The following is a 16,085-nucleotide window of genomic DNA, read 5'->3' on the forward strand; positions in this document are numbered from 1 at the left end:
TGTGTGGTTCTGCTACTTAACAGTGAAGCTACCATTGGCTGACTACATTACGTGTCCTATACTTTGAATATCCACTGTCATCAGCTGGAGAGATCACGTAACATGGACTATGACTGGCTTTCAGGAGCGCATCGGAATCTTGATTTCAATGCTTCGGAAAGTAACGTGTGGTGTTTGGTGAAATTCGGATATATACTTCCGTAGTACGAAAATATGCAGTGTACATGTTGCTGCACGTCACAGATCTTTCCAAAACGTGCTACCCCCTCCCACCCCCAAGTTTTGTTTTGTAAAGTTCCAAGGAAAAGTAAACTGTCACTTAACATGGAAAAAGTGTATTTTCACCCAGGAAACATGTATTTTTAACTGGAAAAAATCCGGAATTTTTTTTTTCCCTCGTCCGCATATACGCCCTGAAAACTTCGTCCAATATCCTTGACATTGATTTGTTGTAGAATCTTAGAACATATTCTGAGCTCAAATGTAATGAACAGAATGATCCCCAGCTTGGATTCCGAAAACATCAATCATGTGAAACCTAACTCACACTTTCCTAACATGAAGCTTTGGATCAAGGCAGTCAAGCAGATGCAGTATTTCTTGATTTCCAAAAAGCAGCAATTGTCCTGTGTCACAACTGCGCTTATGGTCAAAAGTAAAGTCATATGGGGTGTCAGGGGAAATTTGTGATTGGATTGAGGACTTTTTGGTAGCAAGGACACAGCATGTTATCTTGGATGGGGAGTCATTGTCAGATGTAGGAGTTACTTTAAGTGTGTTCCAGAGAAGTGTGTTGAGACCCTCGCTGTTCAAGTTATATATTAATGGACCTTGCAGACAACATTAATAGTGAAATCAGGCTTTCGCAGATGATGCAGGTATCTGTAATGAAGTACTGTGTGAAAGAAGCTGCATAAATTTTCTGTCAGATCTTGATAAGATTCCAAAGTGGTGCAAAAATTGGCAACTTGCGTTATATGTTCACTAAAATAAAGTTGTGCACTACACAAAAAAAGTGTCGTATCCTGTGACTATAATATCAATGAACCACTGGTGGCATCGGCTAACTCGTACAGATACCTGGGTGTAACTAAGTTTAATCATGGGTAAAGCAGGTCGTATACTTCAGTTTATTGGTAGAATACATCGGAAGGAATCAGTGTACAAAGGAGTTTGCTTGCAAGTCACTCATGCAACCAATTCTAGAATATTCCTCAAGTGTGTGGGACCCGTATCAAGTAGAACTAACAGGGTATATTGCATGTATATAGAGAAGGGCAGCACGAATGGTCACACATTTGTTTGATCCATGGGAGAGTGTCATAGAGGTACTGAAGGAACTGAACTGGAAGACTCTTGAAGATAGACATAAACTATACCAAGAAAGTCTGTTAAGAAAAGTTTCAAGAACTGGCTTCAACTAATGATTGTAGGAATATACTACAATCCCTTTCGTATTGCTCACATGGGGATCATGAGGAGCAGATTAGAATAATTACTGCACGCACAGAGACATTCAGTCAGTCATTCTCCCTGTAGTTCATATGTGAATGGAACGGGAAGAAACCCTAGTAAATTGTACTATGGGATGTACCCTCTGCCGTAAACCTCACGGTGGTTTGCTAAGTATGGATGTAAATGTATATTCTGGAAGTTTGCCTTGTTGCAGCGAAATCCCTGGAAAGCTATGTTTAGGTAAGTTTATAAGCACTTAATATTTCTTTCTCTGGAAAAGTGGCCATCCAGAATAAGGGAAAGTGGCTCATAGAGGAACCACAATGACTTCAGCATACTGAAGGCCCCAAAACACTCACCTTCAACATGTATTCATTGTGTACCCATCAGAAGCACATATGATAAGCTTTTTACTTTGGTCGAGGTCTTCTTTGTTGTTTCTAGGTTGTACTTATTCGTAAGGAAGTGTGAACAGTCTCATTTTGTTCTGTCTTTATAGTTCACAGAACTAATCAGCCACAAACAATTGTCTACAAATTTCACATGGCCTTTTGCTAATATGGGTACAAATTTGTTTTATGCTCAAGAACTGTGACGTTCTTGGAAAATGGACATCTCCTCTACAAGAATCAATACGCATTCCACAGTTAGAGAGCCTGTGAAACTCAGCTTGCTCTGTTCCTCCATGAGATCCACAGCACAGTGGGCAACGGCGCTCAGGTTGATACCGTCTTCCTTGATTTCAGTAAGGCATTTGACACCGTTCCGCATTGCCATTTAATGAAAAAAATTATCATCTTACGGAGTATCGGAGCAGACCTGTGATTGGATTCAAGACTTTCTTGCAGATAGAACTCAACACATCGCTCTTAACGGAACAAAATTTACAGATGTAAAGGTAATATCCAGAGTACCACAGGGAAGTGTGATAGGGCCGTTAATGTTTACATTATATATAAATGATGTAGTAGAAAGTGTCGGACGCTCTTTAAGGCTATTCGCAGATGATTCAGTTGTTTATACCAAAGTAGCAACGCCAGAAAATAGTAAGAATTTGCAAAACGATCTGCAGAGAGTTGATGAATGGTGCAGACTCTTTCAGTTGACCCTGAATGTAAATAAATGTAGCATATTGCACGTACTTAAAGAAAACCACTACTGTACTGCTACACTATTGATGACAAACAGCTGGAGACAGCATCTGCCGTAAAATATCTGCATGTAACTATCCAGAGCGAACTTATATGGAATGACCATATAAAACAGGTAGTGGGAAAAGCAGACACCAGGCTAAGATTCATCGGAATAATCTTAAGGAAATGTAACTCATCCATGAAAGAAGTGGCCTATTAGGCACTTGTTCGCTCGATTCTTGAGTATTGTTCATTTATCTGTGATCCCTATCAGGTAGGACTGATAGAGGAGATAGAGAAGATCCAACGAAGAGTGGCGCATTTCGTCACGGGATTATTTACCTGGCTAGAGAGCATTACAGAGATGCTAAACAAACCCCACTGGCAGACATTTCAAGAGAGGCTTTGTGCATCACGGAGAGATTTACTATTAAAATTTCAGGACAGCACTTTTGAGGAGGAGTCAGAGAACATATTACCTCCACCCCCCACCCCCTCCGTCCAATACATCTCATTTATTGATCAAGAGGAGAAAATTTGAGAAATTAGAGCCAATACAATGGGTTACCAACAATCATTCTTCCCATGCACTATTCGCAAGTGAAACAGGGTTGGAGGGATCAGATAGTGGTACCGAAAGTACCATCCGCTAAACTCAATTAGGTAGCTGGCAGAGTATGATGTAGATGTCGAAATGATGTGCACATAAGGTTACAGGTGTAAATGCTCCTTAATGATGTGATGGCAATACAAGGGTTAGACTTCAAACATTAAACTTCAATAATTATGTATGTGATGTTGACTGTTGCATAAATGAATTTATTGTGTGTCTTGTTGTATTTTAAAAACACAATAAATCAAAACTTTTTCAATGCAAGAAAGTTTTGCTTTGTGCGTATTTCTGCCTTCCAATTCGTGACAAATTTCTATTGATGTGTGAAGTTCCAGTTATGTGTAAATATTGGTATACATTTTTTACCGATACTCAGTTGGAAACTTGGTTGAATCATTAGACACAGTTTCTCTGAAATTTGTTAATTGTTTTAGGGTGCCACTTCACATCACTTGGGGCAGAACTTTTCTAAAATGTTCGAAATTGTTTTTGAAGACCCTGAGACGCAGGAAAAGAAATTTGTATATCAGAATTCCTGGGGCATTACTACACGAACAATTGGTATGTTATTTTATATTTCCTAAATAGCAATAAATTACCATGTTGTGCCCTTTAATGTGAATATTCTCGTACTGCTGTAACTATCAATAATTAATACTAATGCAGCACATTTCTAATCTTATGCATAATGTACCTCTTGCGCTTCTTTAATTTGGGAATTTTCTCTCTTTACTATAATATCTATATAACTACTGGGACTGATTTGCCAGAACCTTATTGAAGTACTTTTTAAAGTAACAGTAACTGGTACCATGGGACACACCCTCTACCATGCACATCACACTGGCTTGCAGTGTGTGGATGTAGATGTAAACAGCAACTTAATATGTTAAACCACACAAGCTATTTTAACAATATCGTAACTGTGATAGGTGATGTAATTCAAGGATTTCTACTTTTTAAAAGTCAGTGAAGAGGCCCTCTAGTCTCTAATGTTGGCAGGCCTTTTATTATTATTACTATTATTATTATTATTATTATTATTACTAAACCATAGTTTCTCACAATAGGTGAGCTCTTCCCCAGGTCTTCTCAATTGACAGGTTACTATGCATTTTATTCTGATGATGATTATTAATAATTCGAAATCAGTAATGACTCCTACGACATGAGGCTAAAATACACAATTTAAAAAAATAGTGAGACTTCATTTATGAAATTATGAACTAATGTTTTTGCACTTTGAAAGCCGTTTGTGAGACAAATTTCTAGTGAAATACATTTCACTAACCTTTGTGTGAACTTTAAGAATTGCAGTTGTTGTTTTTTCATTATAAATAGATTTTAGTCATTATCCAGGAAGACCACATTTGAGGAGGAAGCTGGAGGGAGTTCTTCATTTCGGTATATGTTATGGGTGCATCGACTGTAACAGTTATTCATTCAGTCTTATTGTGTCATTAACTTTAATTGTCCATGAACTCCACTGTATTGCTGTCAAGATGATTGTTCTGTTTTCAGGGGTAATGATAATGATACATGGGGACAACCAAGGACTCGTTCTTCCACCTCGAGTGGCATCTATCCAGGTACAGAATATGATACATATCAAAAGCAGTTCACAGTATGTTCACGTACCATCTTTATTTTCTGCCTGCATCCAGTGTTTTTTCCTGGATCTGCAGAGCTAGTATTTTGAAAAATCACTAGACATTAATACTATATTTATCTATTGAAAGCTGTTGATTATTGTGTTTTCTAAAAGCATAAAAAAATTTATTCTTGTTCATACCTATTCTGTTCAGCTCTCTTTTATATTGGTATTGTGAGTAGTGTGCTTCCATTTATAATATCAGTTTAATATTGTGCATGTGGTGTTAGCAAATATCAAAGAAGTTTGCCCATTATGAGTCAAATTATTACTAATTGTCACATTCAGGCACAATTGTACTAGAAACTGTGACACTTTGAATTCTTGAAAATAGGAGAATCAAAGAATTTGAGATGTAATGCTTTCCTGTTGGAATTTTAAAGTAAGATGGACTGGTAAGATGATAAATGAGATGGTTCTCTGCAGAATTGGCAAACTGGTATCTTAAGAGAGCCAGGGAGTAATTGAAATACTGGGTACCAGGAAATATTTTTATTCTCAGTCAAGACTAAAATGTGACGTCACTGGAAATAATTTTACTTAACAATGTGCAAATTACTTCATTTTTTTCTAAGGCCATATGCAGATAATTAGTTGAGAGGAACATGTGGAAAACACTGGCAAAAATGACATGACATGACATTTGTTAAGACATCAAGGAGTAACCTCCATGATCTTGAGAAAGATGCGGAGGGTAAAAACTGGAGGGGATGACACAGATTGTAATGTATTCACCAATAAATAATTGAAGACATTGAATGTAAGTGCTACTCCAAGATAAGAGGTTGGCACAGGAGAGGAATTCGTGGTGGGCTACGTCAAACCACTAGAAGACTGATGATAAACAATCTTGATAGAAAATAAAATATCTTTTAGGTAGCTAAATATCATTGCTACTTTCAAATCATTTAATTTTATGAAGTAAATCGCCTTGAAGTATTATTCTTGACACATTGGATAATTAATATCACAGGTCATAAATAAAATAATTAGACTTTATAAATGATAATACTCCTATTGAAAGTAAAAATTTTTTATCTTTCAATATTTTAATGCAATTCAAATAATATTCAGTATTAACATTTGTGTTTGTGGTATCAGTTTTACACCACTACCCACCAAATGATGACTAACTCTTTTACAGTGCCACAACACGTTTTCTTTTCTTCTTCATGTAATGATGACAATACAATCTAATTTTATTTTCTATGTTTTATTTTTAAATGTTTCTGTAAGCAGTACTTGGAAGTTTGCTTCCTGAATGTACTATTCATTCATTTGTGACCTATAAATTACGTTACATGTGTAGTTGTATGTATATTTTATAGTTATACAACTGACCATCATTTATTAAGATGTTTTTGAAATTACGAATTTTTACACTCTCCTTATTATTGTGTTTAATTTCTTTTTGCTGTCATAATATCAAATTGTGTCTTCGCTAAACTATCCATTCCAGGTGGTGATAGTACCATGTGGTATCACCGTAAACATGAAAGATGAAGAGAGGAATGAATTAATCTCTTCCTGTAGACAGCTTGAACAACAATTGAAGGATAAAGGGGTAAGAGCACATGGTGATTATCGAGACAATTACTCTCCTGGTTGGAGATTTAACCACTGGGAGTTAAAGGTTAGTATATTGTAATAAACTGTCTTCATAATCAAAACAAACCAAATGTACGTTTTGTTTAAATTATATTAATATTCAGGAAATAACCCCCTCCCTCCCTCTCTCCCTCTCTCTCTCTCTCTCTCTCTCTCTCTCTCTCTCTCTCTCTCTCTCTCTCTCTCTCTCTCTCTCTCTCTCTCTCTGACTATAAATATGAGCATCCAAAAAGGAGGTCAGAACTTTTCACTGAATGAAGTCGGATAGGTGTGCATAATTTGAGATGACACTATTTTAAAGGTATTTCTGTTGAGGAAGTTTGATATCCAATACTAAATGCATTGTACTCTACCCATCTCAATCCTGTTACACATTGCATCGACCCCGTGGGCAAGCTGATGGAGAAGTTACTTGCACTGAATTTCACTCTTCTTTATGCAGAGGTGTTTAAGTTTACTTTGCAGTGTTTAACAGAAGATATATATATATACATTTACCTGAAGGATATTTGCATTGCCAGGAGCTGTGCAGCATGGCGTGTGGTGTAGTAATTAGCGTCATTTGTTGGCATGCTTTGGGTCACAAGTTAAAACCTGACCACCAGCTGTTACGTAGTATTTATCATTTCTTGAAGGTTCTTAAAATTTCTTTCCTTTGTATATTCTGGAGTACTTCATGTATGTTTAAACATCAGTGCTCTCTCCCTCCAGGACTTCAGTTCTGATCTGTTTTTGCTGTATGTTGGTGTTTGTAGTAAACATGTTTTCATTGCTACCTGTTGCATTTCATTGATGACCCTGCTTTCAGATTTTTACTTGATTCCGGTTACAACATGAAATTGTTCAGTGAAAACTCTCTACTTCAGGTCTTCAGCTGCGCATCAGGCATTCATCAGTGTGTTTGTAGTAGTTCGCCTACATTTATTTCTTCATTTCTTGTCCTCGATGTCGACGTACTGCGTTGCAACACTGGCTGAAAAACATGGTTTGTAATTTGGACACTGACTATGGTAAATAATGTAGCTGACAGGTGCACACTTGCATTTCACAATTGTTTACTTTCACTTTTCACAACTCCTCTTATACACATTTAATATGGCCAGTGCATTATTATTTAACTTTCCATAAGCCTCATTAATAGTTAGGCGAACATCCGCATACTGCTACAATAGTTTCCTGTGGACTAACTGTCTCGGGACCAAAAATCAGGCCCTTATATATCATCACAATAATAGGTACTGAAACTACACATTGTTTAAAGTTAAATTTACAGAAATTACAATTAAAACTTAACTCATTTAAATTAATGAATACATTGAAAAATTCCGTCTTTTTAACAGTTTCCTCTAATACAAGGTTTATGCCGAATTATTTGTTTAAATGATGAAATTAACATGTATAGTTATGAAAACAATACTCATGACAAAACTGTTAATTACTTTGGAATTAATGAAGGGCTGGCTTTGCTAACATGTTTCCGAATAGAGCCCGATAGATACTTGAAGATTACTAGTAATTCATCTTCCAAATGTTTATAATTACTAATATCACCCCATAATGAGAGATACTAACTACACATAATTAAAATAAATTGGAAAATCAAGTACATACATAGAACTAAGCACAAAATCAGATCTGGTGTTATGTTCTTCAAAACTAATGGCCAAACTTTCTCTTTTATGGAAATGCAGATTACATTCACGTATGTTAATGGTAATCAGTTAAAATTAAAAAAAATTAATTTTAAGGAGGAGGATGGCAAAACAAGAGGGGAAGTAAAAATAACCCAGCTTGCTTCGTCACATGTTCCGTAGACAAAATGGTTGAAGAACATCTAAGCTGCCTGACAAATGTGTTGAAGTGTGTTCAGATTGCAGGGCTTCCACCTCTCAAAAATAAAAATCATGGGGCATCTAGTGAACGCAGTGGATTCCATCTTGATCCAAAGAAAAGATGATCAGCCACAGATTTTCCAACCCAAGGGCCCACTGGTGATGTAAGAAGTTTACCCAGAACATTTTCATACTAACAATGAGTCACAAAGGACTTGTGTGCCAAGGCACACCCTTTACAAGAACTACTGCATGCACACACCAAATTTTCCTGGAACAAGGTGCAGGAAAGATCTTTTCCTGGCCTTCAGGAGGTACTAACGTCTTATACAGTCCTAACATCGTATGATGAGAATGCCAAGACAGAACTTCATACCGGCACTAACACTTGTGGGATAGGTGCAGTTCTAGTAAAAATTCAGGAAGGTACTGAAAAAGTGGTAGCTTATGCCTCCAGAGTACTCTCCAAAGTCAGAGGGACACTACTGTACAAGTGCTTTGTATTGCTTTGCAGTTGTTTGAGCCATCATCAAATTCCGTCATACTTACCCTGGGACAACCAGAAAAAACCTGGGAAATTTTTCATCAGGGATAAAACGGGGAAAATCAAAGAAATTTTTTAGACTTCAAGGAACTTTTCATTGTTTCAGTTTTCAGTTAAATTTTTGTAATTTTGACTGATAAGAACTGATACTGTAACAAAGAACATTACTGTATCCCACTGCTGCAGAATAGTACTGCAGAAATAAAACAAATGAGAGAAAAAATTAAACTTAAGTTACCAAAAAAAAAATGGTTCAAATGGCTCTGAGCACTATGGGACTTGACATCTGAGGTCATCAGTCCCCTAGAGCTTAGAACTACTGAAACTTAACTAACCTAAGGACATCACACACATTCATGCTCGAGGCAGACTGAAGCGCCTAGAACTACTCGGCCACACTGGCTGGCTAAATTACAAAAGAAATGCACCATTTACAACAACAAAACAGTGCACACAAGCGTCTGCCAATAGCAAAATGTTTCAAAGGCTTGAGGACGAAGACTATGCAATACTTCATAACACCTTACTGCTTCCGATGAAAGTGGCATCACAGCTTCACATTAGGTTGGTTTGAACAGTTGCCAGCGACCCCTCCGCCTGCAGGGGGGAGGCCTCACAGTTCTTTCATGAGTTCGTGTGTGATGCACACAGGGCTCCGAACTATTGTGCAGCCAATTCTTCCTTTCCTGGCTGCATTTCCTTTACCCTGCCCTCCCTTCCTATCCTTGCTCCTTCCCCATTGCCACATTCTTCCCCTCTCTTGGTGTTCTTGATTTATGTCGACCTGGCTGTCCACCTGGTTTCTTTTATTGGTTGCAATTTTGTTCCTTTTGCCTGTTGTTTTATCCTTTTTGGTGTTTAGGTCCCCGCTTTAGGTTTGACCTTCACTTCAAAATGTCCTGTTTTTAGTGTGAGCCATATGGAGAACAACTCCCTCCCTAGCATCTACGGTGTGGATTCCACTCCCCCCCCCCCCCCTCCCCTTCCTTCCCCTCTCCTTTCCTCACTGTTGCTCCCTTCCACCCTGCTATGTCACCAGCATGTTAGCCAGTCCATGTGGTGGGGCTGTTATGTACCCATATGGCTGAGCCCCCTGAGTACACAGGGATCGCACTACTGATACCAGAGCTGTTCCCTCCCAATGTACGCCAAGAGTGGTTGCAAACCTTCTTGGAGCATCGGAACTCCCGGCATTGGCTGCTGTGCCAGACTGCTCATTGCTGTGGCTGGGTGGCGCCCATGGGGAGAGCCCTGGTCAGGGCAGATGCTTAGCCCATGAAGCATATCAAGCTGCAAAAATCTGGCCATTCTCAAATGGCCATCTCTTCGAATGGTGAAGGATCCATCGTCTGTAAGAGGACGGATGGGGACACATTCACCACCACAAAGCCTTTGTTTTTCGTGGAAAATATAGAGGACAAGTTTGGTGAATTGCAGTGTCGTAGTAAGATACTGTCGAACTCCCTGTTGATCCAAGGTTCTATTGCCACCCAATCCACAACTCTTCATGCCTGTGATTGTCTTGGCAATGTCCTGGTGTCTATCACTCTTCACCCATCTCTGAATGTGGACCAGGGAGTAATTTTTCATACGGATATCATCGTGCAAACTGATGAGGAACTGCGGGCTAATCTGAAGCGGCATGGCTTTCATTTTGTTTGACATATGCAGAAGGGTCGCAAAGACAACCGCACCGATACGGATATCATCGTGCAAACTGATGAGGAACTGCGGGCTAATCTGAAGCGGCATGGCTTTCATTTTGTTTGACATATGCAGAAGGGTCGCAAAGACAACCGCACTGATACTGGCACCTTCATTCTGGCTTTTGAAGAAGATACCCTCCCAGAGAAGGTCAAGGTACGTGCTACAGATGTGATGTGAAGCCGTATGCCCCTCCACCTGTACAGTGCTTTCGGTGCTTGCGTTTTCGGCATTTGCCTTCCTGCTGTATGGCGGACCTTTTGTGTGTGGACTGTGACCACCCACTCCATGAGGGAAGCACCTGTGTTCCACCACCTGTGTGTGTCAATTGTGCTGACCGCCACTCCCCTTACGCGCCGAATTTCCCGGCTTACAAGAGAGAAAAAAAGATCCAAGAACACAAGTCCCTGGATTGCCTGCCTTATGCTGAGGCTCACAAAAAAATATTCAACTTTTGCCTCTTTTACTTCATTTCCTCCTCCACCCCCGTCCTTTCCCCAGCCGCCCTGTCCCTCTCTCCCCTTCCCCTCCCCTACAGTTCCCACGACCTTCCGTCAGGGAATCGGTCCCCCACCCTGGCCGAAGAAGTGCCCCCCTTCTTTGGCATCTGCCGGTGATCAGGCTCCCTCCGAGGACCCCTCTCCCCAGCATCTCTCAGGCCAGAAGACTCTTCCCACCACTTGGCCACAAGGCCCACCACCTGTGCACCCCTAGGTTGCCCACACTCTTTCAGTTTCAAATCTTGCAGAAGCCTGTACTCCCCTGTACCCTGCCCCCCTCCACCTCAGAAAGAGAAGAAGAAGAAACAAATCCCAAGACAAGGTGCCCTCAAGGAGCTGCATTCTGCCCCTCGCAGCCTGAGTCTGACATCTTATTTATGGACTTCACCCCACCCTTGTTGGTGACTACTACTGACCAAGTGACCTGACCTCCTCCTCGGCTTCTTCATGTCTACCTTGGACTCTCGCCACATGATCATCCAGTGGAATTGCAATAGATACTATAGTCATCTACTGGAAATGCAATTTCTTGTCTCCTCCTGTTATGCATTCTGTTTTGTTCTTCAAGAAATCCATTTCCATGATGATCACTCTCCAACAGTTCGTGGTTATCGGGCATTCTGTTGGAACCATGCTGTCCCTGGGGTAGCATCTGATGGGGTCTGCACATTGGTTCACTCCAATGTCATTAGTGACTGGGTCCCCCTACATACCAAATTGGAAGCAGTAGTGGTCCAAGTGCAAACGGCTCCGACAATCACCATTTGTAATGTCAACCCCCTCCTGGTAGGCCACTTCCTTACATTGCCTTAATCCAGCAACTCCTGCGCCCAACTCTCCTCCTTGGGGACGTCAGTGCCCATCATCCACTGTGGGGATTGTCACTTCAATGGGTAAGGGTATCCTAATTGACCAACTTATCACGAACCTCAATTTGTCTCGCCTCAGTGATGGTTCCCCTACCCACTTCGGTGCTGCTCATGGCACCTTCTCTGTTACCGATCTCACAATCTCCTCCCCTGCCCAGGCTTCCCTACATTGGTCATCCCATGATAACCTTTGTGACAGTGACCACTTCTGGGTGATTCTATCATTCCCCTGCTGCCGCCAGTAGGACAGGCCCCACGTTGGGCATTCCGTCAGGCCAATTGGCCTTTATATACATCTGCTGTGAACTTTGACACCTCCTTCTCAAATTCCATTGATATAGTCATGCAAGGCATCTCTGCCACTATTCGTCATGCTGCTGGCACTGCTATCCCTCTATCTGCAGGTTCCCCTCGTCGTCGGCTGGTGCCGTGGTGGACATAGTGTGTCGCAGTCACTGTCCAGGACTGCCGATGGGTGCTGCAGCGATTTAAGCGACAGCCTTTACAGATCAACCTCCTCACTTTTAAGCATCTCCGTGCTAAGGCTCGTTACCTTATTAAGTGGAGTAAAAAGGAATGCTGAGAGAGTTAAACAGACCCCCTCTGTTTCATCCCGCACCACGTTGAGCCCTATAATGCACCCTTCACTGAATGGGAATTGGTTGCAGGCTCTTAGCTCTTCACGAGACACAGTCCCAGGCCCGGATTCCATCCAAAACCAGATGATCCAACACTTGGATGTTCCCCAGAGGCAACAGCTCCTCAGGGTCTTCAACTACATATGGCTCAGGGGTGGTTTTCTGTCACAATGGCAAGACAGTATAGTTATCCCCATCTTTCAGCGCGGGAAAAACCCATTGTCTCTAGACAGCTACTGCCCAAGTAGCCTGACGAATGTTCTCCGTAAACTATCGAAAGGATGGTCAGCTTCCAATTATATTGGGTACCCGAATCTCGGGGCTTATTGTCCCTGTATCAGTATGGCTTCCGGGCAGGGCAATCTCCAACTGACCATTTACTCTGATTGGAATCAGCTATCCGACAGGCTTTTACTCACCACCAGCACCTTGTCGCAGTCTTCTTCAACCTACATAAGGCATATGACGGCTTGGTGCCATCACATTTTAGTTACACTGCATGACTGGGGCTTCCGTGGTCCTGTTCCAGTTTTTATCTGCGAATTTTTATCTCACTGGCTCTTCCGGGTTTGAGTTGGTACTTCACTCAGCGCCCCTAAGAAGTGGAGAATGGTATCACACAGGGTTCTGTGCTAAGTGTCACACTCTTCCTCGTTACCATCAATGGGCTTGTGACCTCTGTCGGACCTCTGGTTACCCCAGCATTGTACGTCGACGATTTTTGCATCTGATGCATCTCCCATTCCGTAGCATCTGCTGAGCGCCAGCTCCAAGGCGCCATCTGATGGGCCTCTGCATGGGCCACTGCCTATGGCTTCCAGTTTTCTCCGTCTAAAATGTGGGTTATCCTTTTTTGTCATTGACCCACATTACACCCCGATCCAGAACTTTATTTTGGCTACTCCACATTTTCCACTTAAGGACTACATGTATGCGGAATCTAATGCTCTCTGTCTCCTGGCCCACAAATCTTGGGAAGCAGACTGTTCCACTTTACTCCATCTTTACCGTGCTTTGGTTGTCCAGACTAGATTATGGTAGTCAGGTTTATGGCTCAGCAGCTCCTTCAACTTTGAAACTCCTTGACCCTGTCTATCATTGTGGGGTGTATCTGGCTATTAGTACCTTTCATACTAGTCTTGTTGATAGTCTCCTCACAGAAGCGGTGATTCCCCCAACTCCTTGTTTCTTACGCAATCGCCATTTGCCAATTCCCTGACCATCTAGTGTACCTTGTGCTCTTCGCCAATGAGGGATGTCTCACTGTTCTACATGTGTGTGTGGTTCATCAATCAGGCATATTGTGTCATCAATGAAACAGTACCAGTATATTACTTTGTATTTTTTGGTGATATTATGTGTATGAAGATCCTGTTCTCTAGGTTGTTCATCATTGGCAGCCCTTCATGTTAGGAATAAAATTCTTTGTTGAACATAAAGTAATTTTGTGCTTAAGTGTGGTTGCTATTTCATTAATGTGTGAGACTGATGTGTTTGCTTGTTGTTTTAGTCTTTGTATGGTGACATGATGCTTGTTGTTCTGGTATGACTATGTTCTTGATTCTGTTCTGTCTACTAGTTCCATTGAGTTTTCTGGGTTCCTGTTGCTTTGAAAAGTGTGTATTTTCTTTAGTAATATGTGTGTGTGTGTGTGTGTGTGTGTGTGTGTGTGTGTGTGTGTGTGTGTGTGTGTGTGTGTGTTGGGCTAGGTGGTATGATGGAGTATTTCTGAATTCAATGATGACAGATCTTAAAGGAATATGTTCTTTGTGCACCTGTGGTAAGGACTTTAGGGTGATGCTTTTGGATTGTACATAGCATAAATATGTAGGAACTTTAAAACAAGATACTCAGAACACCTCAGAGCTCTAAAAAGTAACAGCACCCATAGCACATTTGCTGGCCACCTAATAGACCATAATCACCACCCACCCACAGTAGCAAAATATTTAAAAATACTGAAATCCAGCCACAGCCTACACCACAAACTGACACTAGCAGGGAGCTTCCACATATAGAAGGCAATAGCAGAAGGCAAACAATTTTTAAATGAAAACACTAAGCTCTTTAAAGGCACATTATTTAACACATTAAAGGAATTTTACAGAAAAGCAACACAAACAGCTAAAGAAGCCTACACACACACACACACACACACACACACACACACACAGACCGAAAGAGAGAAAAAAGTAACAAAATTCAAATTTGGCATCAAACTCTCTCTGGAACAAATGAACTCCAACAGATTTAGGAAACACAACAAAATTGTGCAGACCATGTTTTGCAAAGCAAAAAGGAGTTTATAAAAAATGAAATTACACAAAGTACATTAATATGTGTGTGCAGTGCCCTCAGAATGCAAAAGGACAGGAGTCACAACAAAACTTGAGTAATAACAAATATATACACAAAACATTGTGACACACCAAAATCACGTTTTTTAAAAGTCAATAAATGTGCTAACTCGCTGATATAATTCACATTTACATTGTTTGGTTTGCAGATGAAAATCTATCAGTGCAGGCCACCATACAGCTGGTCCTGCAAAACGATATAATATAAAATCACGGTACCAAGCAAAACGAACAAAAACTTTCTTTAAGCCTCGCTTTGTTAGATCAGTTACAAGCTAAAATATGTTCACTTTTTACAGTTTTCAATAAACAAAAGCCACTGTGATGGCACAGAGGTGCTAAAACAAGTTTAGATGGAAAGAGAAAACAGTGTGTTTGCAAAAAGGTGGAACCTATATCCGATCATTTAATTTGGAGACACAGAAAGAAAGACAAGAGCTGCAGATCCAAAAGATCAATACCATATGTATAATTTGAAAGCCTTCCAGATTTGTCATCTACTTAAAATTAAAATTAAATGTGTGTTTAGGATAAGTCAACATAACCTTCAACTATTTGTTACAGCTATTCTTCTTCTGTAACAGAATTTGGATGCAGCTATATTATAGTTATTCTTCCATAACAGGATTTTGGTGCAATGTAAATTTTTATTGTTTCAGGGAGTTCCTATAAGAGTAGAAATTGGTCCAAAGGACTTAAAGCAGAAGCAGATTATTGCTGTTCGCCGTGATAATGGAGAGAAAATTCCTATACCTCGTGACTCGGCAGTCAGTGAACTGCAACAGTTATTGGAAACCATTCATCATAGCCTGTTTAACAAGTAAGCCAAAAATGTTCTTTACTGTTGGAAGGTCGCAAGAAGTCGTATTTAGTACTATCAAACACATTCTAAGAAAGATGCTGTTTTATAGTTTTTAAGGAAAAAATGAAAAAAGGAAAATAATTCAAAGAAAATGCTCTCAGAACCAAGTGTTCTGTAGCTGAATCACAGAAAACAGAGGTTTATTAGTGACTTCGTTACAATTTAGAATTCTTCAAAAAGTATTTTATTGGTGCTATAAAAATCCGTAATTATGCTAGAGGCCGAACCCAAATTGAGTGCTTATTTTTGTCAGACAGCTGTATGCTGTAGACAGAGGTTCTTTCTTTCCCACAGTAGCTAGTAAGTCAATTGAGGTAGC

At 40.3% G+C, this 16,085-nt stretch overlaps 1 protein-coding gene across 2 annotated transcripts in view; it reads left to right on the forward strand.

The window, feature by feature from the left end:
* LOC124785494 (bifunctional glutamate/proline--tRNA ligase) overlaps positions 1–16,085 on the forward strand; it is a 221,267-nt gene that overhangs the window by 180,994 nt on the left and 24,188 nt on the right. For both annotated transcript variants that reach the window (XM_047254186.1, XM_047254187.1), the window contains exons 21-24: positions 3,636–3,762; positions 4,723–4,790; positions 6,312–6,485; positions 15,564–15,724. In XM_047254186.1, the coding sequence (XP_047110142.1) occupies positions 3,636–3,762; positions 4,723–4,790; positions 6,312–6,485; positions 15,564–15,724 (530 nt within the window). The remainder of the gene's footprint in view (positions 1–3,635; positions 3,763–4,722; positions 4,791–6,311; positions 6,486–15,563; positions 15,725–16,085) is intronic.

The sequence above is a fragment of the Schistocerca piceifrons genome, chromosome 1 (assembly GCF_021461385.2).
Source record: "Schistocerca piceifrons isolate TAMUIC-IGC-003096 chromosome 1, iqSchPice1.1, whole genome shotgun sequence".
NCBI lineage: Eukaryota > Metazoa > Arthropoda > Insecta > Orthoptera > Acrididae > Schistocerca > Schistocerca piceifrons.